Consider the following 27,877-nt stretch of genomic DNA (forward strand, 5'->3'; position numbering starts at 1 on the left):
CTGCCACCCCGATCCGCCTGTCAACCCCCCGCTGTGTTTTACCTTCACTCGTGAACAAGAACCCGAGATACTTGAACTCCTTCACTTGAGGCAGTAACTCTCTCCCAACTCGGAGGGGGCAAACCACATTTTTACGCCAGAGAACCACGGCCCCGGACTTGGAGGTGCTGCCCCAATGTGTGCTAGATGTCACAGCTTGATGAGGCCGACAGAGCCACATCCCACCCACCCGCCTGCACCTTGAAATCCAGTCCATGAAAATCAGGAGGTTAATTTCCCTTTAAAAACCCAGTACTATACTGCACTTCCGCTATCACAGCTTCCTCACATCCAAAAGGTCAGTCCAATTAGCCATAATTTCAAAACAACACAAATATGTAAACAACTTAGAAAATATGCACACGCACAAAAAAAATCCAAAGCATTTGTTTCCATAATGCATGTTTCTTTTTTTCCTTATTCCCCAGCAGTGCAAAAAATGAAAATACAAGAGGAAAAAAACAACAAAAACAATAAATAGAGTTCCTCTGTTATATATTTCTGTGTTTATGTATTTATATATATATATTTAGAATGATGGGTCTCTACATGAGCACACAGCTCTTGGCCCGGTCCTTCCTCATGGTTGGAGCGGGGTCCAATTGCTCAGTCCGGCCCGGTAGGGGCGGCAGGGGGAGCTGCGAAACTCGCTTCAGGCCCCTGCGGGAACTGCTGCGTTTTAGCTGGGGCTTGTGCGGCCGCCGCACCGACGCCAGCGTGGTGATGTGGAACACGTCCCGGACGCTGTTCTCCGAAACCTTGGAGGTGCATTCTACATAGGCCACCGCTCCCATCTGGCGAGCTATCGTGCTGCCCTGCAGAAGATGAAGCAAAAAGACGATTAGATACTTGACACAGCATTTATCATCATCATCATCATCATCATACAAATCGTCTTGTGTAACCTCTTCCCATCTTCAGAGCTCATCCTTGCTCTGCCTTGTGTCTTTTCAGTGGTTGTGCTATAAAATGCAAATGGGACAAAAACCATCTGGTAAACTAATTCTCAACACAACAATCTTCAACACAATAAAAATATGTCTTGAAGAGGCACTTTTGCATATGTCATCCCATCCTCAAGCATTTTAGCCAATGATGTTCTTTATATTTGAATTTATTTTTTTGTTTTTACACAGAATGCCCAGTCAGTCTTCCATAAGGCATTCTTTTCTGTCAGTAAAATTTGACGTTATTTCCCCTTCAGCTCCTGCTCAGTCGCTACAGTGACATAGGAACTTGCAAAACTCATGCACAAAGGTGAGGAGTGGGGAAGAAACAAAAATGAACCAAACAAACAAAAAAAAAAAAAAAAACGGAACAGCAGAGACAAACGAGAAACAAAGTCGATAGACACACAATGAAAGACATCAGCGAGCCTGATCACACCTGACCAGGTCGGCTTCCACAGCTTATAAAATCTACTGAATCTACTGAAACAGAAAATGACGCATTTTATTGCTTATGGTCTTAACTTTTTATTTTTATGTGTAAAATTCAGCTTTTTTTTTTTATCAAAATAAATTACACAGTGTCATAGCTCTACCTAAAGTAAGGGCAGCAGGTAGCCATATATATATATATATATATATACCTTATATAAGATATGGTGTGACCATAAATGTTATAGCACACACCGAGGTAAGGTGCAGGATGTTTTATTTTCCCAAAACTAAGAATTTGAAATGACTACTAAATGCTTCACTCCTTTTAACCTAATTACCTCCCACTAGACTCAGACCACATCAATACAGAGCGTAATTAAAAATTTCTTAATGGATTTTTAAAGCAGTATTTTAACAATTTAAACAAATTTTTTTACAATTCATAACAAAACTTTTAAACTTTAGCGTTCAATGGCCTTTAACGTGATTTTTTGACACTTTATTTGCTTGTTTGAACTTGGTTTGGCCCAGTTAATTATTAGTATGCATGCATAACCAACTTGGTGGCCTGTATAATTGGTCTGGAAAATGACCAACTTTTAAATCCAGGAGGTGGAAAGGACGGATCGGTTTATCTGTTATTTTATTCTGTTTTATCTTTTTTGGGTGCTTTAATAAAGAAGACGTGTCTCAGCTATCAACTTTGACGTATTTCTTCTATTTTTAAAACCTATGTACGTAACTTATTTCCTTTCACAGTTGTGTGTGGCTGCAATCTCATTTGTTAAAATCCATCTCAGTGCGACTCAAACAACCGGTCGCCTCAGGGAAGCGTCGCCACCTCAGTTCTATCACGTCTTGCGCACACACACACACACACACACACACACACACACACACACTACTTCTGCTCCCCAAAAAACTCCACCAGTCTACTATAACTATGCTGCAGAATGTCAGATGGCTCACCATTTGTACTCCCTGATTGCATCGGCAAAGGGGCGTGGAAGGCGGGGGTCACATAACGGTGGGAGTGACAAAGACAAGGTACTGAATCTCAGATAAAAAAAAAAATTGATGAAAGTTCGCCCACTCTGCAAAGTTACCTGCCCCAGCTTTAAGGGAAACTGATGAGAGGTAGCTGTAGTTTCATAGTGTTTATATACCCAACAAATGCACACACAGGCACTGATTCTTCTTGAGTTTTGGCGACTGGAATAATATTTTTTTTTAGGGATAATTGTCAGACACACTTAGCACTTTAACACAGTCCAAAATATACGTAGATGATTACATTAGAGCAAGGCCTCTCTCCGAGTCCAGACTCAGCCCATACCTCGTCTTATGAATACGATATGATTTGAATACAGTTATGAACTGCAGCGTTTTCTATTTTGTGTGTTGTTGCTGCCGAGTTCATGCATTAACGTTACACTGCAGACTTTGCTTTTGTGGTGGTGCGAAGCTTTTATTTCCCTTACAGTAATTTAAGGTGTGTTGTTGTCATCATCTAATGCAGTCTTTATTTCACCTGGTTCACTGACTCTCCTCTGCTCCACTTCGTGTGAGTGTGTGTGTGTGTGTGTGTGTGTGTGGAGGGGGGCTGAGCTCCACCCTTATGGAAACACAGAGAGCAAAGGACAGGAGAGAAACTATTATGACCATAAATGACAGTAACAAGTAGCCTACCAGTACAGAAGTTGTAATTAGAGTTAGAGCCAATCAGAGGCAGAGTAGGGCGGGTCTTTGCAGAACATTTCGTCACCAACCTGCCAAACTTGGTACTTGTAACGTAAATTAGCTAACTGACTGCATGCAAACACTGCCGTTTTGCCTACTAAGCTCAAATGTATCTTGAACTTCAGTGCATATTGCTTAAAAATGATAACTAAGTTGACTGAATGTCATTTTGCTAATCAAAGAGAAACAGATGCAGACCTTGGAGTAATAAGTTTGAAATCCCTGCACACAGCTTCACTTGAGTCAGATTTTTAAGCCCAAACAGACCTCTGCCTGAAAAAGCTCAGTCCGCACACTTCCCAAACCTCGAAGATAACGTCTTTTTTTTTTGGCCTGAGACTAACTGAAGACCAAAATAGGCATAAATTAATTTGTCCGCTGTGTCCCACCATCAGTTGTTGAAAACGCGCTCAGAAGTGCTGCTTCAAGGTGTTTTTTATGTTCAGAGGTAATAAATGGCTGTGTCGACAAGTGCGACGCAAGGAGCTTTTTGCCCCATCGGCTCTCCATATGTGCTGTCCATTTCTGTCTCCTGCTCTTCCTCTGATACGAGACCGCCGCACTCGCCTGCACTCAGACAGAAATCACTGACCTTGACAGAACAATGTCAGAACACTACTTTTGACTGCGCCACAACATTGTTTTGTTTGTCTCCTATCCTCGGGCTTTTAGTGGTCCTGTCAGACACATGAGTGTACTCCACATCAAGGTGCTGTGCGAGCGCCCCACGCAGAACACGAAATTTCAAGCCGCCCGCTCCATCCCTATGCCATACGGTGCCGTAGAAGCAGCACAACATTACTTCAGTGGAAGTCTAAAGGCCCTCGAGAGAGAGAGAGAGAGAGGTAGCAGTCCTGAGACAGAGATGTTGATCTAAACATGTCTGGAGACAAATGAAGCTCCTCCATCAGAGGCATGAATAATGTAGATGCTCTGTCTGCTCAGTCTGGCGCTGGCTGGCTCCGTGTGGAATCGCAGTGGCTGGTGGTGACATTGTCTATGCAGCTATTTAGAGAGAAGAGACAAAACTCCACCAGAGCTCCTCTAGCAGCATGGCTCACCCCTGAGTAATGTTACAGTATACCCAGTTAATTGGGACTGTAAATTGTTTGCTTGAGCTCAAATCAGAGAGCCAAATTTAATTTCTCAATCCCCCGGCCCTCTCATCTCTGCAGCGTGGCTTCCGCTCTCGTCTGACGATTAGACTCGAAACCCGCGTTCACACGCGCTGACGCTGTGACAGATGAGACGGCGTTGCATTTCCCATGACCCGGAGATCGCATGCTCTCCGGCACAGAGAGAGCTTTTCATACCCGGCGGACCTGGGTTGATTTTATCAGGGCCGTGCACGGAGCCACACACACATACGAGAGGCAATGAAGTCCTCATTAGGTAAAAATGGCAGATTTAGATTCAGGACGGCGCAGGGGTGGTTGAGCCTGAGGTAGCAGGGAGGGGAGATTGCCGTGCCAAGCAGAGCAGCCTGATCAGATCTCGGGCAGATTAGCGCGGAAATGTCTGGAGTTCACCCGGTGGTCACTGTCACTTGTGACTCCTCAGCTCTGTTGGAATTCAATTTAAGATCGACAACGGGATAACAACGCAGGCTATTGGGCCACAGCAGCAAAACATTATTGTGCAGAGCTTTGGCATCTGGACTGTGACACACATTCTCTGGCCGTATTAGAGAGACAAACAGTAGCTGCCTTCGAAAGAGGAAAAAAAAAAAAAAAAAAAAAAAAACAGATAGAGAGACCGAGAACAAGCAAAAAAAAAAAAATAATGGCCCTAATGTAAGCCCAGCCACAAACAGTCCCCAGCTATTTTACATTAGCGCTGCGGTTTGCCACTCTATCTTTTGTTTATGTGTCTTATTTACATGAACTGTCGTTTTTTTCCAGTCATTTTTTTTTTTGTTGTTGTTGTTGTTTTTTTTGGAGAAGCTGCGCGATTTAAGCCTCCAGCAAACTCTCAGACAGCAGTGAAGAAAAGGCGTCTTTGTTCTGAGGGCTTTTGTGTGGTGGAGAGAAAGCCCCTCCACTTTTTGTATGTCTAACACGGGGAGAGCACAAAATGAACACGCGGAAAGCTGATTAAAATTCACGGATTTACAGAACAGTTTATCAACATCCCTCCTCCCCCCCCTCCCCCCTCCTCCCATCCCCTTGGCTTAGAGGTCATGGCGGCGTGCGATAAAAGGGCTCGCTCGTTTATCAATGTCCGTTTTTCCTATTCATCCTGCATTTTGAAAATCCCCCCAAAATCTGCATGAATATTTCATTTCGGGGGAGGCAAAAAAAAAAAAAAAAATGTGTCCCCAGACGTTCGCTCCACCAACCACCCATGCTCTTCCTCGGCCCTTGCCAAAAGCAACCTTACATCGCTGTCAGCAAATTACGGTCAAAACGCTAACCCCAGCAACATGTCCCGGGGGCTCTTGCGCAGCTCTTATTCTACGGTAGCTGATTGTGTCGAGCGAGCCTTCTCTCATGCTCCGGTCCGCAGGGGCTTCACTACAGAGGCAGTGCTGCTGCTGATGGTAGATGGGAAAAAAAAAAAAAAAAAAAATCACATATTATGCCTGGATTGCTTTCTAATTTCTTTTCTGCATCCTTTGTTATTTTCATGCCCCTTTTCTTTCCCGTTGTGTCTTCAGACTCTCTCTCTTTCTCATTATTTCGCCTTCTTTTCTCATTTTTTTCCCCCCATCATGCAGTTGTGCTCACCTGTTCGTGGGTGACGGGGATGAGGCGCTGCTTTGAGAGCTCCCTCAGGGTGCTGACGTCCGTCCTCATGTCCAGCTTGCAGCCCACCAACACAACCTTTGCATTGGGACAAAACTCCTGCGTCTCCCCCTGCCACTGTAGACACATAAAACCAACAGGGAGACAGAAATGCGTCCATGATTCCCCATTTGCATTTATGTTAAACACTGCTGAGGCCACCGCAGGGCTGCCTGTACTGACTGGCTGAAATGAGCTAAACAATGAGAACCTTTACCCTTGTTAACAATGAATGCCTGAGCATGTGGATGATATGGGATTTCAGCACCGAGGGAGATTAATGCTCTCTTTGTTTCATCTAAAGTCTCTTCATAAAAGACATTAGTTCAGCTTAAGGGCGGAAGTGAAATGAAAATGTATTTGTGTGTAGAGTCTTTCTTCAGGATCATAAATCTTCTCAAATCTGCGTCGCGCAGATTAAACGACTAGACAAGGTTCATTCCCACATTCATAACGTTAACTTGCTTTTAGAATAATAATGTAATAATGGAGTCGCTAATAAAAATGCATTATGTGTGTGATATTACTTAACTGTATGATGATTAAAATTTTATGACACGGGCCAAAGAACAATGTAAAATACGACTTTGTGATGACTTTGTTTCAGGTTTCCGCTGCATTTCATTTGCTTTACTTTCCTCGCGGAGCCTCCACTGACAAATCTATTTCAGCTCCTGTACAGAAAAGGTTGAGCAGGCCTCCTTCAAGAATCGGCCCCGAGATTAAATGTCACTGCTGAAACCGAGCTCAACCAATATATTATCTTTTCCCCGCGACACAGATGCCGAACAGCAGCCAGCCGCTCTGAGAAGCCTCTAGTATTCCAGATGCTATGTGCAGAATGCGAGGGTGTGCATTCATCCTTCAAGGTTAAAGCAACCTTTGACCTTTCGAGCCCATCACTATTCTTTCAATACCGTCCAATCAGGACCTTTGATTGTTTAACGCTCCCTCCTCGGACCCCTCCCCCAGCTGTCATCCCGTGACCTTGGCGACTCGCAAGCCCCTGCAGGTCAAGAGTCTAATTTGGGATGGTGATTGTGCAACAGGTTTTTCCATGTGCCCCCAAGTTTCTGTGATTACCAGGGTGACAGCTAGAGGTCAGAGGTCACGGCGACCCCCTGCCAGGGGATTCATTGGAAAACCAAAGGCCTGACAGCAGCTCCGGTTCCCCCTGTTGACAGAGTTCACCGAGGCTTGCGAGGGACTCGTGGGTTAAAAACAAAAAAAGGTGTCTCGGGTTAGATCTACAAAGTCTGTGGGAGCGTTTTAGCAGCTCCCCTCTGGCCACTAAACGCGTCAACGGGCCAGCCGTGGGAACGTCTTTTGCCCGCAAGGAGGGCAGTTCAAAGGAAAGCACACACACATGGCTTCAAGATGAGAAACCACCGGAGGGCACAGGCCTGTTTTACATGACACACATGCACACAAACAAACCAGTTAAGACGGGTGTTTCCTCGCATACAATAGGCATTACACAATCTGTGTGGCGCACACAGTCTGCCGCTGACCATAAAAACTTTTCTGTGACCACAGTCATCTACCCCGCCCACACCTTACCACAGACTGGCTGTCACCCCTCTCCTAACCAAGACTCACATCCATACCCTTCCATGCAAACGTCAGCTACTGATATCTGACCCGTTATTCTGCATAAACATTTTACATTTTAAATATACAAGCCCGCAGAACAGCACGATCTAGTCTACTCCTAAACAGGCTCTGCCACGGCTACTCTTTGGGCTGACGTGGCTCATTTGCATATCTGATTTTCCACACTATCTCAACCGCAAGCCTCCGCTCTCATTCCTCGCTATGACCTTCCATTCTTCCGAGGGCCGGGGGTCAAGTGTCCGTGGATGTTTTGATGGGATGAAGGAATGGGAGGCTTTAACCTCCGTGCTGATTTGCTCTTTTGTTGCGCTGTAAAAAATGCAAGCTGCTGGCTCAGAAAATCTGTGTGAATATAAGATGCTTATGAGGAAAAAAACTGAATTCTGTCGGTAGGTTTTTCCAGCGCCAAAGCTACGATTAAATGCTGATCCGAAGTCTTGAGAAAAGGAGAGACACACACAAGGGGGAAAAAAATAATAATAAAAAAAAAAAAAAAAAACACTGACCTTCTTCATGACACTGTCCAAAGTCTCTGGGCGGCTGATGTCAAAACAGATGAGAACTGCATCGGAATCAGGATATGCCAGTGGCCGCACGTTGTCGTAATAGGAGGAACCTGTGGAGACACAATAACATACGGCATAAGGTCATGCTCTGAGAAAGTCCTCTGAGAGAACTTGGTTTTAGCCTGATTTAACCCCGTGAGGTTCATCCATATGGCTAATTGAGTCAATGAGGACTGCGTGCGCTAACTGGAAGGTGATCTAAAGGTCATTAAGATGCAGATATCCCACTTAAACTGAGACATGAACTTGAGCACAGTGCGGCTTGAATGTGTACGCTTGAATTCAGCGGATGCAAATGAGCATTGATCTTAACAGCTGTGGACAGATGTTTGAGTATCTGGTCTCTTGGGCTCCAACATGCACACAGCTGTGGCCTCTCTTTATTGCACAGCTTAGGAGGAATGGCGAGGGGTTGCTCAGAGAAACACACACACACACACACACACACACACACAAACATGAATAAAAGTGGGCTGAGGACCCAAGGACTTAAGCACACAATTCATAATCATTTCAAAACGACAGTGAATGCCGGCATAAAGGCCAAACTAAAGGTTGAAACCCTTAATTCTCTTTCCTCGTTTCTTTTTCTGTCTTTTTTAAAAAAAAAAAAAAGAAAAAAAATCTTCCCTTTTTCAACTGTACCCGCGTCTCATGCACTCCTCTTCTTGCTCTCGCTCCTCATTTCTGTACCTTGATCAAATCTGAAGGCAGAGTGGCGCCTCTGTACTTCCACGAGCTGCTCTGTTACATGGCTCCTGCTCCCTCACTGCTCTCATTAGGAGGCTTGTAAAAATATCTGGGCTCTCTGGGAAACGTGGCTGCGGCTGTAGGCACCCAACCACTCCTTGGCTCCCCTGGGAGCTGGTATGGACCTGAGCTCTTACATTTCGACAGCAACAGCACCCTGGCTGCATAAATCCAGTGGCATGGAAACCCACAACCCAGTAGATTCTACACCTCCTTCTTGTGAATTGCATAGACGGATATTGCGTACTTTGGTTTCTACAAACATCTGCGATCCTCTGTTCGCCGCTTTGTTATTCCAGAGGGTCATACCAAGTGACTATAATGGTTATAGATTATTCTCATATTTGCCGTTACCATGCTCTGAACCAGGCCTGGCACAAAGGCCTCCCAGCCTGTTAAAGTGCTGCATGCCTTTGTCTGGTGGGGTAAACAGACTCTCCACAATGGCGTACAGGCTGTTTTAGCATCACTATGTTCCCTTTGTTACGGATGGAATGAGGCTAATACAATAGCTGCACGCGGCCCATCGCCCGAACCATTCAGCGAGCTATCCTGGCCTGACCTCCCCCCTCCCCGCTGACAACAATGCAACAGGCTCCCTGTCAGAGCATCACAGGCTGCATATTGAAGAGCGATGTCTTTTGTTCATTTGAACAAGTGAAAGAATTTGAAATCAAGCTCCGCAAAAAAAAGTCTAAAGAAAGTTTCGCCCAAAAATCTTTTACAGCCTCTTGTTTGTTCACCTACTTCCTCTACCTGCAGCAATATGTCACTTGACTTTTTTTTTTTTTTTTTTTTTTTTAAGAGTAACACAAGAGGGAAGTAATATATAAGAAGAAGTAATTTCTCCCCAGGATGCAATCAGGAAGTCATACTCCTTTCCCTGTCTTATTAACGCAACAAGATTACTGGTGTTTAGTGCTGCTGAGAGAGCAGGGCTCATGCACGCAGACACACACGCAGGCGCACACACTCGGGCACACACTCCAGAAAGCCCAATCGCTCTGATGCCAGCTCCACCAGTCAGCAAAGTACATTGTACGACAACGAGCCCTGATTGGTAGTGGTCACACATGAGGAGCTGTAGCTGCTGAAGTTGGTCTTTAGTATGTATCACAGTGCAGCAGGCCTGTACTGAGGTTAGAGCTGAGGAAGAAAAGAGACGGAGCATGGGGGGTGGAGAAAGGACAGAAAAGATTTAATGACTTTGACTACGGGGGTGAGGCCAAGGTGCAGGGGTACGCGAAGATGAGAGAGAGCGTGGGGAATTAAAGCAGAATCCGGATGAAGGAGCGAGGCGTCAGACGAGCGAGAGTTGAGACAATGTGCGCTTGTTTGACTTAAGAACTAATTAGAGGCTGGAACGAGACCTTTGGGATCAATTTGTCAATCCGGCGTATCAAAATGATTGGCAGGCCGCGGTCACGGCGGGCCTTGTCACAGCGCAGCAATTCAAAGCTCCTCTGCCCTGAGCGACAGCGAGGCTACCTCAGCACTTTCCGCAAAGTCAGAAAAAAGTCCTCCGAGGGAGAGTGCTGTGTTTAAAACAAGCCGAGCAGGCACAAATAAAAGCCAATCACCATAACCATCAAGAAGAGGAGGGTACGTGGGATGGAGGGAGGGCGGGGCGGTCCCTGACTATAAAATATATAATCGGCGTTGCCTGAGACGCACTCGCCCTCCTACCAGCTCGAAGACACGAGCGGAGAGATAAAGGAGGATGGAGCTGCGGAGGAGTGGAGGGGAGGGGGGGCGAGCGGCGGGTGTTTGGGTAGGTAATGAAAGCACTGGACAGATCAAATAAAGAGGTATGAGGGCTCTGGGTTTGGCTGTTGGTGGAGCAGGCCTGTGCCCATTCACTTGGAGGTGGAACAAAAGGTCAATTGAATTTCAGGCCGAGGCAGGATGAGATGGATGGGGCAGGATGGGGAGATTTACTGAAGGGGGGGGTGGGGGGGCGCAGCCTGGCAGACCCACTGAAAACCATCACGCCTGGCACTTCCCCTCCCTGCCAAGGAGTGGGACCCTGCCCCGCCGTGCCAAGGACAGGCATAAAACACCCCTCACAAAGCCTCCAGCGTTAGCATTAGCCTGATTTAGCACCGGGGAATCTCTGGGAGCAGAAAGTGGATTGCTGTCTTTATTTCCGTGGGGCTAATTAGAACCAGGCGGTGCCGTTGGCGTCGCGCGGGAGCCTCTCCGAGCGGAGGTGACAGAGGCGGGAAGGAAGCAGGCCGTCAGTCGAGCTGCGTCAAAAGGCCACAAATATCCCAGAGGATGTTGAGGCGGACGGGAACTTAACGGAGCACTAATGTACAGTAATAAGGCTGGAGGGTTTGCGGTATGACTTCATTTATGCCTCCCCGTCCCCTGACACATCGACGTTCCCCGTAGGGACAGTCGGCAGAAGCTCTGTGCGACATGATTGTCAGCTCACTAACCGCTCATTCAAATCCTCCGCCGCTATGTAAACGCTTCTGTCCTGAGAGGGAGAGCATTCTAAATGAAGCCAAACAATAAAGCCTAAGTGGTGCAATTTTATCGAGAACATCTTGCGGGAAAAGCTCGGGCTCCAATTGAGTGTGCATCGGCGTCCACCAGTGGAGGAGAATAAAGCTTCCCGGTCTTTAGTGCGTTAATTTGTACCGTCACAGTGTGAATTTTCTCTCTGTCTCTCTGTTTGCGGCGTGCTCGGTGCAGGAGCGGCTGAAAAGCAAACCATTATGAGTGAGGGGGGAGAAGAATAGCGTTTGCCTGGAGGCTCTCTGATGTGTTCACACACACATATGGCAGGGAGTCCGGAGCGACAAACAGCCTCATTAGACCGCGTGCACACGCTGGAAAACACCCATGCACACACACAAACAACAGCCATGTATAGGCAGGGCACAAAGAACCAAGCACCCTCTCAAAACATTTCCAAATACAGAGATGGAATAGTAACAGTGTGATTGAGTTGGCCGCAGCCTCAAAAACAACACGTTTAACACCACAGACACTGCTTCTTTTTTTTTTTCCTCTCCTGCAGCTGTTTTCCTCTTGAAATCCACCTTCAAAGCAAAGGCAAAACATTTCAAGTTGGGGTGGCCGAGTATCGTAGCAACCTGGGGGGCGGAGGGGGGATGCAAATGGCTTCATTGTGAGGCCCTGAAAGGAAGTGAGGAAGAGGAGAGCAGGAGACTTAGGGATTCAGGAGGAGAGCAAGGAGAATGTGGCGGGCTAATGACTCCGCTGCATTGAGGTGACTAAAAGGAGAGAAGAAGAAGACTGGGGCTCCGTCTTTTAAGAGGCTGAGCAGACTTTTCATTATTGAGGGTCCAGCCTACAACAGAGGAGCAACTGCTCCACATTCAAGGAGATAAACAGAGTGAAACGTCGCGCTGCTGCAAACCCCCACAGAAAGGAAGTGTGGTTACTTTGGCTGTGTGTACTGCCACCCTGGTAGCGTGTGTTTTATTGTGTACATGTAACCCCGCACGATATTACAAGCCCATATTTACAATCCTGCGCAAGTGACCTTACTCCCACAGTGGCTATTCTAATCTGACATCATGCATGGAGCTAAATTATCCCCCAACAGTTATTAAATTAGCCTGCAAATCTTTGAACAACAACTGCTTGGCCTGAGCAGGAAAGTTAGCCGGCTCACGGCTGTCTAAGTGCAGGGCGGTAAGCTGCAGTGGGCCTAATTTATCACCTTAAAAATCTCAAGTACATCCCACCAGTTCACCAAGGGGTTGAAGTCCCCGTGGAAAGCAAATGCATTACTTTAAAATTCCTGGGAAAAACAGTGTATCTGTAATGATGACCATATGCTGCACCGGTAGCCATCAAAACATTTTCAATTTGGGTTTTCTGAATAACCCAGGACCTCCACCGATCCTATCAAATTCTCTGTGTCTAAGTGATATCCTACTGGTTTACATTTTTAGATTATCCCTCCCCACACCATGTCCTGAATCAGCTGCATCCTATTACAACATAAAATAAAGATAGTATGATAAACATTGCATGGTAAATGATTTGTTTGTCCTGTTTCCGCTGTATATTGTGCATCTTGATACACACCAATAGGCTGGGCAACATGCACGAAATGAAATATCACAATACCTTTGACTGAATACCATCATGCAGATTGTGACAATGTTACATGAATGACAACTGGTGCTTTGATATGATGGTTACACCCAAGATTTTTTTTTTTTTTTAATAAACAATCATTAGTGATGTGGATATGATGACCAAGCAGGTAGAGGCAAACGATAAAACAGCTAGAAAAGTGCAGTCATTTTGTAAATCCCATGCATCCCTTTACTTTAATGCAGCCTTTAAAACCAAGAAAAAACAGGAAAAATTGAGCTATATCACAGTATTTTTATATCCAAAATCCCAGACAAGATCTACAGTCATGTCACAATGTCAATATAATATTGATCAATCATCTAGCCTTACCTGCACGTGCAATATAAACATAAGTAGGCCATTTATTGCCATAACAGATTAATGTTACAGCGATGTTATCCTTGCATCGAGAGCTCACACATTGAATTTCTGCATGAAAAATGTGTCCAATCCAATGAAAACAAACAAGAACAAGAGCCTGTAATGAGGTGAGCTCAGCAGGTCAGCTGCCGTGGGCCGAGGCTTTACATCTTAGGTGGCATTGGACTGTTGCAGGTGACATACGGGCTACACAAGCATGTACACTGCACACACATACACACACACAGAGAGAGACACAGATAAAGCTCTTGATCTGTGATAGAGACGGCTGTGTCAAGTTTTCAAAGGCATTAGTACACAGCCGGGACAGTGGGGGTGACACTGGGTTAAATGGCCATTAACCTTACATGTCTGCAGCCTTCACTCCGGGGATATTGATCAAAGCCCCTCGTGCTTTCCCTCTGGAGGAAGTGCAGCCTTTGAAGGGCATTGAGCACCTTTCCGTGGATCTGCTCTGAGGAGAGTTAATGCCTGTGTCTGTCTTCCTGTTGCAGGTTGAAAAGTAGGGCTGGTCACACCGCTGACAGCACAGGCAGGGGACAGAGCAGCATTACTGTCTGTTCCCCGTTGGCCCCAGGGGTATGGAGATGGAGTGCACCCCCCTCCCTCTCTCTCTCTCTCTCTCACACACACTCCCATTCCACCTGAGAAAGAGCTATGCATTTCATCACATGTTGTTTGATCTCCGCGTCTCTCTCAGGCTCCGGTTCACGCTGCGCTGTGCTTTGCCTTTCATTTCTTTTAAGATCACTGTGTTTCTTTTGTCGCTCTATGCTTCTGTCTATCTATAAATTCCCTCTCCAGCTTTAAAAAAAGCCACGCATCATGTCCCTCCTTTGGTTTTCTCCTTCCAATTTATCCCAGCATCGCCTGTCTTGCTTCAGAAGATCTGGCCCTGGCAGTGCGCGCTGATGAGCTCCTAAGTGACGTAATTCATTCCTGGGCGAAACTTTGAGTGTGTCGACGTTGCAATGCTTTTGTTTGTGTTCGCATCGCTAGAACTTAAATTTGCTTGTGTGAGGGAGTTAAGTAGCTGTGAACGGCTGCTGGCTGTGTACAGGGAACACACGCGAATCCTGTTTTTCTTTTTTCTTTTTTTCTTTTTTTTTTTTTTTTTTTACTGTTTCTGTCTTTGCTCAAGCTCTGCGCCTCTCAACACCAAGACCACTGAGTCCTGTCAAAGCAGTAGCACACTGTTTAGACAAGATACACTAAATAACACACTTTGAAAACAGACAAGAGCTGGCTAAAGAACACCAGATGTGCACTATATTGTTCTTTTGCACAACCGCCTTCACCACTTAAACCCATGTTTGACCATAAATGAGTTTCATTGTGTGTTTTTTTTTTTTTTTTTTTTTTTTTATTTGTCTAGTTGCTCAACTTGAACATGTGAACGCTCAGGAGGACATGACATGGGGGCGATGGGCGTTTTGAAACCATGAAGACCAGTTGGAATATCCAGTTTCGTTCTTCAAAAAGCGGGTGTGTTGATCGGATCAGACAAAGAGCTTCAGGACTCAGGTTGTCAACCTCCTCCTACACTCGGGTCGGAGGAGCCGCGGCTGCACAGGGATATCCACAAAAAGGAAAAAAAAAAAAAAAAAAAAGCCAGGCCACCATTAGACACCCACTCTAATTCTCTCACCGAGGAGAGGTGATTGCCATGCTGCACTGGATTTCACTCTGAAAAGCCCACTTCTCTCTCTCACTCTATCTCTCTCTCTCACACACACACACACACACACACACACACACACCTCTGTCTTCCCCCACACACCCATATAGAGGAAGCATTCAAATTCATATTCCGTTTAACAACAGAAAACAGCAGAGATCAGATCCTTTCTATCCACTCCTCTGCGTCTTTCATTGTCAGGCTCTCTCTTTTCTTAACTAGTGTTCCCAGCTGAGGATTTTCATTTAAACTTGTTATAAAATTGACTGCGGCGTCTCTGTCCATCCTCTGTCTGCTCTGATATGGGGAAAAAAAAAAGGGGGGCTGAGTGTATTCGGGTAGCTGCTACAGCAGGGGCACATGAAAGAGAACTTTTGAGTGGAAAAGGACAACCTTTGCTCCAATGGCTCCACTTCCTCCAGTGCATAACCATCCAAACACATCCATATCATGGCCCTATCTATCTCCAGCCCACTCTGCAGCCCCCCTGGGAGGCAGCCAGGAAGACATGGCACTACTTCAAGTGCAATTTCTCTTCCACAAAAGCGGCGGTGGGGGGAAAGAAAGAGCATCGGATCTTGTTTATAAATAAAGTCATCCATAAATGATGGGAGCCGTGGAGTGTGGGTGAGTGGGCTCGAGAGGATGCAGGTGGGGGTGAAGGAGGGAGGTGAAAGACAGCCTCTCCCCCGTATCCCCTTACACTCGGCTGGGTCACAGGCGGATGCTGAGAGGCTTTTGCTCCTGTGGAGGTGGGAGGCCGGAGGGATTGAGCACCAGCTCTGGGAGCCACACGGGCAGAACCAGTCAGCATGACTGTTTGAAGTGGGCTGATCAAAGCTGGCGCCGCATCGGGTTCTGTTGCACTCGCCAGAGGGAGCGGACCGAGAGAAAACACATAGTCCCACATTCCCTGAGAGGTTTTGCTGTCTCCCTCAATGACTGAACTGTTCACTTGCTGCTGCTGCTGACAGGGAACAAATGCCTGCTTGAGTGTCAGGGTGCATTACTGTGTGTCAGTTTTGTATTTTTTTTTTTTTTTTAAAGTCAGTTCAAAGGTACAAAATTTTAAAAATTTACTGGCTCAAATGCGCAAATGAACAAAACACAGCAGCGAGTTCCCGCTGATCAGTACCAGTCAATCAGCTGTTACTGTTATGGCTGCTGAGATTTGGAGCTCCAGAAATAGCCGAGCCGGTCCGACTGCTTTGTTTTTGTTTTTTCTTCAGGAGAATCCACCCCATTCGTCTGTGGAGTCTGGTGTTAACCAGGCTAACACACAAGCTGTTCATGCTGCGACTTGTTCAGTCAGTTTGGACTAGCACTGTCAACCAATATGCTCAAAACAACTTGTTGCTGGTAAGAGGAGGGCATTGCAACTGGTTGTATCCTAAAATATCCTAAAATCACATTCCTAAAATATCCTATCCAGAAACATATCCAAATATATGTTTGCCATGTGACAAAATTATATACTGTACCTTTAACTGAGACACTGAGACATGAACATATATGAGGAAAAGGGGAAAGAAACTGAAATGAGAAGAGGCAATCTATTTGTATCATTTATGAAACAAACAAAAAAAACAAAAAAAAAACTTAAAAAATCAAAGAAGACTATTTATATACATTCATTTTATACATTCAAGTACATTTGGCTTTGAAAAGACTGCATCTTGGATCAATAACTTCCTACTGTGTCTTTGGATTCCTCTGCGTTGTGCAGTAGCTCACATTACTGTGGGTCAGTGAAGACAGAGGTCACAGCTTTGGCACAATTAAGGCAAAGCCTCACGCGTCAATCGTCAAACGCACGCAGACGCGTCCTTTAGGAAGGCTGTGTATGCACGCGGTGGTTACGTTTTTGGCAGGCCAGAGTGAAACAGGAGTGCCGCAGTGTTTTAAAAGTGTCTTTTAAAAGTGTCACGTGGTCTGTGTTTGTGTGTGCGGCTGCTTCCCGGAGCGCTGAGTGGGCCAGCTCCCATGGGTGCCACCAACAAACCTGACCCACAACACGACACAAAGGGGTGGTGGCTGCGGGGTGAGGGGGGTCTAAGGGAACAGGCACAGATGTACACTTCTCCGTCTGTCTCCTCCTTCTGTCCCGTTTCCCTAGTTTTCAATGGAGTGAACACTTGCTTCTCTTATAGCGTGCCCCCCCCCCCCCCCGCCCTCCCACTCCCTTGCCTATTGGCCGAGGCAGCTGCTGTGCTTCCCAGCCTCATTGTGCCCCAACTACAACCCCAAGGCCCCTCATCGGCCCTCATTATGCCTCTGGTCAGCTGAGACACAACGGGAGGGATGACAGGGTCAGGGCTGTTAGAATTCCCATACACCAACACGCTCACTCACACAAACACACACACACACACATGTAATCACACACACTTGGGCACGCACACTGGCATTTTGACAGCTCTTCTTACACACATAAAAATAAAGGTGCCAACTGGAACGCAGTGATGCCAAAGGAAAACCTTTTCTGCTTCCACGAAAAAGAAGCACGTTTTTTTATGAGGAAGCGTTTCTTTAAATGATTTGAAGTTTCCCTGATGGTGCTTCAAAGATCCACAACCAGAGATGGTTCTTTTAAAAACTGAAACCCAAAAAACTTTTCTTAAAAAAAAAAAAAAAAAAAAATTCCAAAATAGTTCTCGGTGGAGTCAATTGGTTCAAAGAGGAACCCTTTTTTTGTATTTTTTAAATAATTTTTTAAATAAGCAACCATCCACTAAATGAGGAACCACAGAAAACTATTTTTCAGCTCCTGCATCCCTGTCTCTCTTTGCAATATCTATATCTATTTATTCTCATATCAGCCCTCTTGTTTCTATCGCTTCCCTTTTGTGCATGCCGGCAAAACTTAATTTATCGTTGTCTGTCAGTCACTGTGATAGCCCTATTCTGCTGCGCTAGTCATACAGAGCACCAAGGCTTAACACAGGGCTTGTAATCTGAGTCAATGAGGGCTCATCAAAAGCTTTAAGTGCTACCCTTTCTGCAACACACCAAAAGCCTCGCGCTCCTTTTAATTCTGGCCAGCGAACGTTCAATCCTAATAACTAATTATTGTGATTATTCCGTCGGCATATTAAATAAGTAAGCGCCGTATGCAGGCTATCAGCAGTGTGCAGAGCTGTTCAGCAGTGGACATGCTATTTAAGCAGATTATACAGTTTTGCCTGGCGCTCAGCAGTAAGCTGACAGAACATGAGGGGTAAGATACAGGGAAGGGATGTATGGTAAAGCTTGGCTCATAGCTGTATCCATGGTCACACAAGCTTTTCTCACACAGATAAGAAATTAGAAGGGCTGGGAAGTTGTATTAGAGATCCATCATCTTTGGGCCTCCCAGAAGCCGCCGTGCGCCTGTTCTATTGTTTATAGGCGGGTGGGCATATGGGCCACTCGAGATATTTTGTACCCACGGAAAAGTGATGGGTGTGTGCCAGTGTGGCACAGGTGGCAAGCAGTGTTTTTGTGTGTGTGTGTGTTTCTGTGTGCCACCGCGGAGGGCAGATACTCCGTACAGTAATTACAGCTTATGTGTTCCCTGTCAGCGTGGCTGGCTGGCGCTCATGCAGAACTCCTGCCCACCCTCGGCTTAACGTGGCCCCTGACTGCAGGTCAGCTCAGCCCCGTGCTGCAGCAGCTGCCTTGACTAATGGCCTCAGAGATGAGAACAAAGATGAGGGACAGGAAGAGGGGAAAGTAAATAAATAGAACAGAGGAAAAGGGAGATCATTTCCATTGCTAGCAGCTTGACAGTCCACCTCCAGATAAGAGACATCATCCTCTCTCGTGCTGTATTTTCCTGTTTGACTCCCCTTTGTTGATGTTTCTTTATCTTTTTCGTTGGGGTCTTATGGCTGCTGGAACGTATGGGCAGCCATTTCCCCTTGAACATGCTGACCCTCCTTGTAAAAGTCTTAGAATGTGATTCAGAGAGTGCTGAGCTGCAGGGGATGAAGCCATAGCTGCTTGCCTGTCAGGGACCAAGACATACAGCCTAGAAGCCATGGACCTTGGCTCTTCTCCATGGTCTCCACAATGTCACAGAAAACCACCCACAGAGGCAGGCTGAAGTGGAGAAGCAACAATGTACAGTAGAGTTTTGCATAACCAAGACCACAGAGAAGAGGGAAATACCCAGAGAACTTCATTTGTACCATCTAATCTGCAGTTTAAGTCCATGTTTACACATATCAACCAGGAAACTACACATAAGCAACAGGGTATTTCTTATCACAATGCCACTTTTTCCTGTTCAAGAGATGACTCATTAATGTTTTGGATGAATACAGTCTAGGGTATGTGTTGTCGTTGAGTGTTTACTGCAAGAAATCTCCACTTTAACAAGTCATTTAGCTTCACATTCAGAGTTAAATCTTTTTTTTTTTTTTTTTTAAGTAAGTGAGAAAATCTTTCAGTGGGGTGAGATAATCCCACTTGTTTCCAATGTAGTTTCACTTGTTTCGGTATTTTTTTCTGGGAACAAGCATATATTGAAAGAAGGCAGAATAAGGCAGTTCAGCCCACTAATTCTGGAAACAAATTGATTCGTGCTGTAAACAGATGGGATGATCTCATCCCACAGTCAGATTTTTTGACTTGTTTGAACATAAAATGGGTTTTAACACTGAATATATGGCTAAATGTTCACACTGCTACCACACACAGCGCTTGCTGTTTGACTTCTAACGTGTAAAAGCACTTTGTGGATGCCAAACATAATCCCCGGGATTATCAGGTGAAGCCTGCGAGAGAAGATGCAGGCTCATCCCAAGCCTTCCACCAAGGCGATGAGAGCTGCAGGGGGGCAGGAATATATTCCCTGTGATGCCGCCATGGAGCCCATAGGGCCTCAGAAGAGAAACCGTGTACCCCCTCCATCCAAAAATACCTTCACAGGCATTCCAGTCCTGTCTGTGGAGATTGGAGACCTGGCACAAAGGCACAAGTTTATTTCCAGCTCCTGCCAAAAATCCAACACGCCAGTCACATGTCTTTTTATGTTGAACCGCATTATCAGAGACTCTCCTCTGTCCTCGGCTCTTCTTAGCTCAAACACATTTCAACTAGCACTTGTCATATAAGATACTCTTTGAAAAGGGAAACTCCCATGAATATTTTATGCGGTGTTCTTTTCACAGATCCAATGCATGTTAAGTGCTCTAAATGTTATGCCTGACATGCCTTTTCATGGGCTAAAAATAGCCCGGCAAGCGTCTCTCCATTGTCAGAAATGAGCCTCTTGTACACGGTTGTGCTTATGTGAGACAATGGATATTAATGAAGACATTTTACAATACATTTATGCCCCCTATACGACACTTTAATGGCTGCATAATGACTGCAGAGCAGACATTACAATCCCACATGAACACGAGGATGAATCAGATGTGGTGGAAACGGGAACAGGGGTTTTCCTTGTCCACGAAGAGGTCACAAACGGTTATTGTGATATTATTTCCTCAACCTTGCTGCACCTTCTGTTTACTCATTACCCGACACTGTCATGCAGATGTTCTTTCCCAACACAGGGGAGTGCCTGCGAGTCTGCTATGCATCATCAAAACAGGTTTCGTTTAGGCGGTTATTGCCCTGGGCTGGTTGAGCAAAGAACAGGAGCGACTTTCAGGCTGGGACTCTGTGCATACATGAAGTCTTTTGAACAGCAGCCTTAAGGATGTCATCATCCTCCCTTTAGGATGCTGACAAAAAAATAAACAAAAGATATATTTACACTCTGTGGTTGAGCGGGAGCGGTGCCGTTTCAGCGAGAGTTACCTAAACAGTATCTCATTCTCAGCTCGCAAATTGTTTTGAGAAAAATAACACCGATTGAACGTGACAAAGCTCGTTTTTTAATTGTTAACTGTGCAGTCTAACTTTACTGTAGTGAGTAAGAGAGAGGCAAAAAGCCTCACTGTGACAGCTGGTCACTAATCATATATTCTTTGTCTAAACCGTCTGATCAGACCGCCCGCTGCTGATCTGAGCATCCTCAGGCTTACGCTAGATGTAGGGTTAAGGGCAGAACGAGGGGGGAGTGTGTTGGTTTTATTTCTGCTCTGCGTCGTGGTTGTAGTTCACTCGCTCTCTATTAAAGATTAATCAAGTGGAAAGCGTTGAGGAATGGAAGCCCCTCTGAACTAAGCGTGTTTATACAGGCCTCTGGATGCCCTACTGGTCCACTGCACTGAGAATGTGGGGTTTAAAGAGCATATAGACACCAGGAATGTTGGAGAGTCTATGTGTGTGTGTGAGAGAGAGAGACAGAGAGAGAGAAACAGAGGGAGAGAGACAGGCTGGCTGTGAATGTGAGAGAGAGCTGACTCAGAGTGGGGTAGCGTAGTTGCAGTCTCTTGTTATCATCTCTCAAGTCAAAAACAATCACACCTGAGACTATGAAGACACAGACAGATCTGCTGTGAGAAACGGACCGCAAAAAATCATGAAAAATGTCTGTCATGGAGGACGGCTCCCGGGAAAAATGGCTCTGGCATCGCCTCTCGGTGGTACTTTCATTTATGAATGTCTTAAAATTGGTGACATTTTCATTTAAATGAATGTCGGCACAATTCACTACATAGGCAGCTCAGGAACAGCTTTACATCTGCTGTTTTGAACTGACTGAGCATTTTGTTGTCCAAAAAGCCTGGAGATGAGTTGGCATTTTTCAAGCTTTCCAGAGATTTCTTTCCATGGGATTTTCAATTTATACAGAAAAACAAGGCTGATGCATAACATAAGAGTTTGCATTTTGTTCTACAACATAAATTACACACACAAACATCGCATCCACAAAATTTTAAGCTCTTATTTGCTGTAAAAAAGTGTGTCGCTAACAAGTTGCTGACCAATACAGCGGCTGTCATGACAGTTACACCAAGCATGATAACTTGAGCTCTGCTGTAAAAGTTAGCTTCCTGCCTGTAATTCACAGCAACCATTTTGACATTGAAATAGCAGGGGAAAAGACAGGTGCCGCTAATAACGTTAATTAATTTTCCATTCCATTTAAGTGGATCAGAGCCTTTCCAGTGAGTCGCCATGCACGACAGCAGGGCCAAATGGAAAGGAGCCTTAATTAATATCATTTGTAACACCTGTGGTTGCAATGCCATATCAAACTAGCTGCAGGGAAAAGGGTTAATCACATGGTTCAAAAATTTAAAAAAAAAAAAAAAAAAAAATGAACTGACTAGGGGCAATCATTGCTTTGAAAAAAACATGCGAGTATCATTCGCCTTTGTTTGCTTAAATTCTTAAATTTTCAAAGACCCTGTGGGAAATAAAGCCATTAGAAGTCTACCAAGGGTTGAAGTAACTAACTAACTAGAACATTTTATTTGCGAACAAATCCTCCCCAACTCAGGTAAAGATGTGTTTTATCCTCTGGCAGCTGCAGCGGTTCGTTTAGAATAATCTGTGGAGGAACTGGGTGGCCAGCATGAGCGGCGAAAGTCACTGTGAAGACAAAGTCGTGACTTTTCTTAAAACTCGAGGGAGTTTAAGCAACATTTTTGGGCTATGGTGACCAGAAATAATTGGTAGCTTATCATTCTACCACAGGAGAACCACATATTTGCCGTAGTCACCACAACAGTGAGCGAATTTTCAAGTTTTACTGTGTTTTGAAATAAAACTTCTCCAATAGATAATGACACTATATTGAGTACTGTGTGGTAAATTTACATTTCTGGACTTGTTTACATTGAACGATAATAAAAAACTCCTCTTCTGAGATTCATTTATCCTCAAAGCATCCAGTTCTGGTTCTTTCAAACACAATTTCTTCATAATTAATACAATTTCTTCATAATTATCCTTGTTTTTTTTGTTTTTTGTTTTTTTTTTTTGCAAGCTGATTGTGAAACAGTCCATCAGCACTGCTTCCCCCGGCTGCAGCATCAACACATATATATTTCCGGTCACGATGGCCGCCCCACAGACAGCTGCTGCTTTAAGTCCCCGCTGTTTGACTGACAGGTGATCTGTGGGAAGCACAGTGCAGGAAACACCACAGCGGTGAGCACTTATCACCGGAGATGGAGACAAAAAAAAAACATGATCCACAACTCTGCGCACTCTCTAAAGAGTCAAGTATGACGGTAAGAATTTCAGTTTTCATATGAGAATCAGGTCAGGCGTCAGTAGACCGGGGAAGAGAAACAGGGAAAGACGTGACTGCACTGCTGTAGGAACTTCGGGGGAAACCCGGCTTGTCATGACTTGGATGTTGGAAGAAACAGTCCTCCTCCGTCTTAGTGGGATTACACTCTGGGGCGAAACTTTCCCGAGCAAAACTGCCATATAGGGATGAGAGAGGAAGGCGGCATCAACGTCTCACAGTGGCTGAAACTTGCAGACTGGCTGACTACCAGCGTGCCAGAAATCACTAATGACATTTTATCACCCGGGCACATGGACACTTTGACCACTTGCAGCTTGGAATGCTTTATGCGTCGATAAAACTTTAAAATATCAATATGTCGCAGTTATATGCATCGCTGAAGTGGACTATACCATCGATTACAACACAGACACTATCTCGAAAATACGTAGACACTCACTCACACACACACACACATACACACACAATGATTTTTTTTTTCTCATTTAAATTCCATTCAATCATCTTCTAATTGACTTAATTCTCCAGATGGTCCAGAGCTGAATGCAGGGCAGAATACAAAGCAGAGCTCAAAGTTGCCCTCTCATCCCCAACGACCACAAGGCCTCCCTGTTTCTGTTTATGCTTCTTAAAATAAACATCCCATTCAGACAAACACACACACACACGCACACACACACACACACTTAAGCTCAGCAACGACCTCAATTAAACAAACACCTTACCCCTGTTCTCACCCATCCAGACGAGACCTTGCAGAAGAAACAGAATTAATGAGACTGGACCAATCGATAATCTGCTTCCATGCTAAAGCGAAGAATGCCGGGAAACATTGTTAGTTGTAATGTGCGTCTGCCGTGCCAGAGGAGTGTGAACGAGGCCAGGCGAGGGTTGTTAAAAAAAAAAAAAAAAAAAAAAAAAAAAAAAGGAAAAGCCTCACCTCGAATAGCGATCAATAAGGCTGTGTAAATGAAGTTAGCCCACAGCAACCAGACATCACCACCAATTAAAGGGAAGGCAGAGATATCTATGAAGAGCATGGGCCTGGAAAAAGAAAGAATTATGACGTATCCGTGGTGGAAGAGGTTGTATGTTGTGAAGGGCAAGTAGGGGGGGAATCGACTGATGTGAATGTGTCTTTGGAGTAATTGCAGCAGCGGGTTCAGATAGAGAACCAGCAGCTGGACTGGAGGAAACACAAGAGCCTGGGCATTAAATTGCTGCTGCTGCTGCTGCTGCTGCTGCTGCCAGGGTGCATGAGGGAGAAAAACAGAGGAAGACAGGGAGAGCAGCAGGAAGCAATGGCAAGAAAAAAAAATCAAAAAGGGGGAAAGATAGACGTGCTATTTTATTCAGATGAAAGCCTTTTTTCATCTGAGTGCGAGCCAATTAATTTTCTTGTTGAGAGAAAATATGAACATCTGTGTTTGCTATGAATCAGTGAATAATAGTGCCTACAAGTACCCCTGAACACACACACACACACATACATGCAGGCACATGCACGAATTAAAAACACACAAACACACACACACACTTGCCCTATGGGTTGGGTGACGTCATGTTTGTAGTTGGGTGGGTAGCTCCTCCTGGCTGAAGATAAAAGACTTCACATTGCCAGGGGTGGTTTGGGGGTTTAAAGATGGACAGAGGCACCACACTCCCAGTGCATAATTAGGATCTTATAGCCAGGAGATAAGGAACTAAGTTGTGGCCCCAAGCTGCAGAGGACCCCGACCCCTGACTGACAGGCTCAAGCAGATTTACTCTCTGGGTCAGCGTGAGGTCCAAGAAAAAACAACATTCTTTCTCTGACTGACCATATAATATAAAATACCCTCTTCTTCCATCCGGGAGACGCTTCGGAGTTTGGGAATGTTTTGACAATGGAAGGAATTCCCCTTGGGAGGATCCCACGTTGAGCCCGCTAACGTCACATACCGCATGACTGGCCAGCCACGCTATTGGTCGGATGGATGGCTCATGCCGCTGGCACAAGATGAGTATGATGAAATGCAGAGTAGCTCGGAGCAGCAAACTCATCCACCCTGACAGGCTTGGGATGAAAGTGGAGCATGGCATTCAACAAAGATGGACATCGCTCAAGTAGAAAGAAAGGACTCTCAAGGATGAAATGCAGATAAATCTCCATGTTGACAAGCCGTTTAGCCGTTAAAATCTTGATTTTCTCAAAACACGTGACAAAAATCTGCCAGTGTGATGAGGAAAACCAACTTGTTTCCAGCGTTAATCAACACCTTTTTCCAAATTCTCGTAAATCAAGCATCATTTTCTTGATGATAGCTGGCTGATCTGTTTCCACATATTTATATTTGTTGCCAGAAAAACACATGAAACGTTCATTCCACTGGCAGAGTTTTTCACTTGTTTTAAGATTTTAACATTATGACACTAAATGACTTGCTGACCTGATTTTTTTTCCCAGTGTATTATGTACTGCCTGGTGCCCCAAACCGATTTACCAGTCAATATCCACTTATCAAATCCCTTTCACACAGACCCATTTACTGGGCAAGAAGCTATGATTAGTTAGCAGATGAATTCTCTATTTATGGCACCAGCCTGCTGTTTACTTGGATTTCTCTGTGTGAAACAATAATCAAATCTGGGCTTAAACCAATGAGGATTAATGCTGATACTGATATTGTTGAACCAAAGCCATCGCTAGCTCATAATTTGAACCGGTATTCATTATCTTTGCGTTTATCCATTTTCAGGCCAAAGAACTGCGCGTATTCAGTGACGCCCCAAGAACTGTGTTGGTGCTGTAATGGAAAAGCTGCTGAAACATCACGAAACACAAAAAACTCTCCATTGAAACCCAGACTGATGAAATGCTTTACAGTCAGCAGCTCCTTATATGTTGGTTGGGCCTCTGGGAAAACTGGAATACATTAATGTGTTTCAGCTCAAGAATTCCTCTACAAACTGAGACAGAATCACAACAATTAAACTGCTAAATAAGAGGCGCAATGACGTAACTGGACAAGCTGTAATTATAATGTGGCTTATCCCTCCTTATCGACTTTGAGCAAAAGTGGACAGTGTTAGCAAATTGAAACATCAGTCTGACTCCATTAGAAGCAAACTAGAGCTAGGGGTCCCACGCCCACCCCGGCCACCCCCCCCCTCCTCCACACTTAGATGCCTGACCCCAGACCCCAGCATGGGAAGAGGCAGCCACACACAGAGAGGAATGCAAACACAGGGCACTGAGAGACATGGCTGGCACCGAGACTTCCAGCAAAGACAACAATCATAAATAGCAGATACCCTGAGCAAAAAACAAAAAAAAACAAAAAAAAAAACAGTCCATCAGAAGTTGGCTGGGGTCAAAGCAATTTGTCAAAGAGATGACTGCTGGAAAAGTTGGACAGGGACTGAGGCAGCCCTCCCATGGCCACAGCCAGGGACAGGCACCATGGCAGTGCAGCGGGACGATTGATTTGATGTCAGCCTCTGAGAGAAGATGCAGACAGATATGAAATTGTCTTACCTGATGTGTCCCACATATTCAGCTCAATCCGCTGCTTGTCTATCTCAAAACTGGCTGTGTAGTTTTCAAAGACCGTGGGCACATAGTTCTGCAAACAAGAGATTTGTTTATCTAATTAAGAGGACAAGATAAGCAAGCAAGCAAGCATGTGTTTACATAGTCACTGGCTTCATGAGAACAGACATTTGAAATGGTATACCCATACAAATATGCGCTGCAGTGTGGTTAATTTTAGAAGGCTACTGTAAAAATATTACAACCAAGCTACAAGTCCCTAAAGGAATATCACACAAATAGTAAAACGAAACCATAGGAAATGAAGAAAATGCCATAAAGTTTTATAGAGAGCACCACAGACACATTGTAAGTCCCTAGACCTTGCAGGAATATTAAAGTGGTTTTTCTCTGCTCAAACAGTGTAGCCATGGGCATGACTGCCAGTGATCGAAATTATCTCTCACTGGCTTTCTCTCCATGTATAATCTCTCTCTCCAGGCAGGTGGAAGACGTGTAACATTAACCTGCTGAATAAGTCCAAAAGTTGAAGCGTCCTTTAATGCTTTAGAAAAAATAAATAAATACTGTGGTGCTGCATGACAGTGATTTTCCCTCATTTACAAACTCAGATGCTACACATTAATAAAGAGACTCTCAGTTTGGACTTTTGACAGACTGACACCCACCTCTGGATAGCAGTCCTTGGCAAAAACGTGCAGGAGCGCCGTTTTACCACATTGCGTGTCCCCGACCACCACAATTTTACAGCGGCTGCCTAGACTGTCCATGTTCTGTCCGTCAGAGGTGTAAGCTTGACTCGGGTGCGGGTTGCATTCACCATCCGATAAGAGACGCGCAGCTGGAGAGACTGGATGGAAAGAAAAAACGCGCAAATACATGCGCCGACCCGGTGCGCTTTATCCAGCTCCTCCTGTGCGACGCGCAGCCGTCCGGTCCCACTGAAAGACTCTGTCTGTCTGACTGGTCGGCTACCAAACCCACAGCCAGGAGTCGCACCCCTCCCCTGTAAACTCTGGTACTTTTATCACTGGCCACGCCTTCCCAATATTCACATCCGACCAGACAGCTCACCTACCCAGCTGTAACGTTCCTATTATAATCCTATTGGGGAAAATAGTGTGTAGATCTCCAGTTACAGTGACCTTAT

The 27,877-nt window shown here is 45.2% G+C and overlaps 1 protein-coding gene across 1 annotated transcript; it reads right to left on the reverse strand.

Annotated features, from left to right (window-relative positions):
- Positions 1-581: 581 nt before the first annotated feature.
- rnd2 (Rho family GTPase 2) lies at positions 582-27,667 on the reverse strand. Its single transcript, XM_030057030.1, has 5 exons — positions 27,396-27,667; positions 26,713-26,800; positions 8,065-8,174; positions 5,888-6,022; positions 582-854 (listed from the first exon to the last, which is right to left on the reverse strand). The coding sequence occupies exons 1-5, from the start codon at positions 27,606-27,608 to the stop codon at positions 585-587; spliced, it is 816 nt and encodes a 271-aa protein (XP_029912890.1). The 5' UTR covers positions 27,609-27,667; the 3' UTR covers positions 582-584.
- Positions 27,668-27,877: the final 210 nt, after the last annotated feature.

Source organism: Myripristis murdjan, chromosome 8 (genome assembly GCF_902150065.1).
Source record: "Myripristis murdjan chromosome 8, fMyrMur1.1, whole genome shotgun sequence".
Taxonomy (NCBI): domain Eukaryota; kingdom Metazoa; phylum Chordata; class Actinopteri; order Holocentriformes; family Holocentridae; genus Myripristis; species Myripristis murdjan.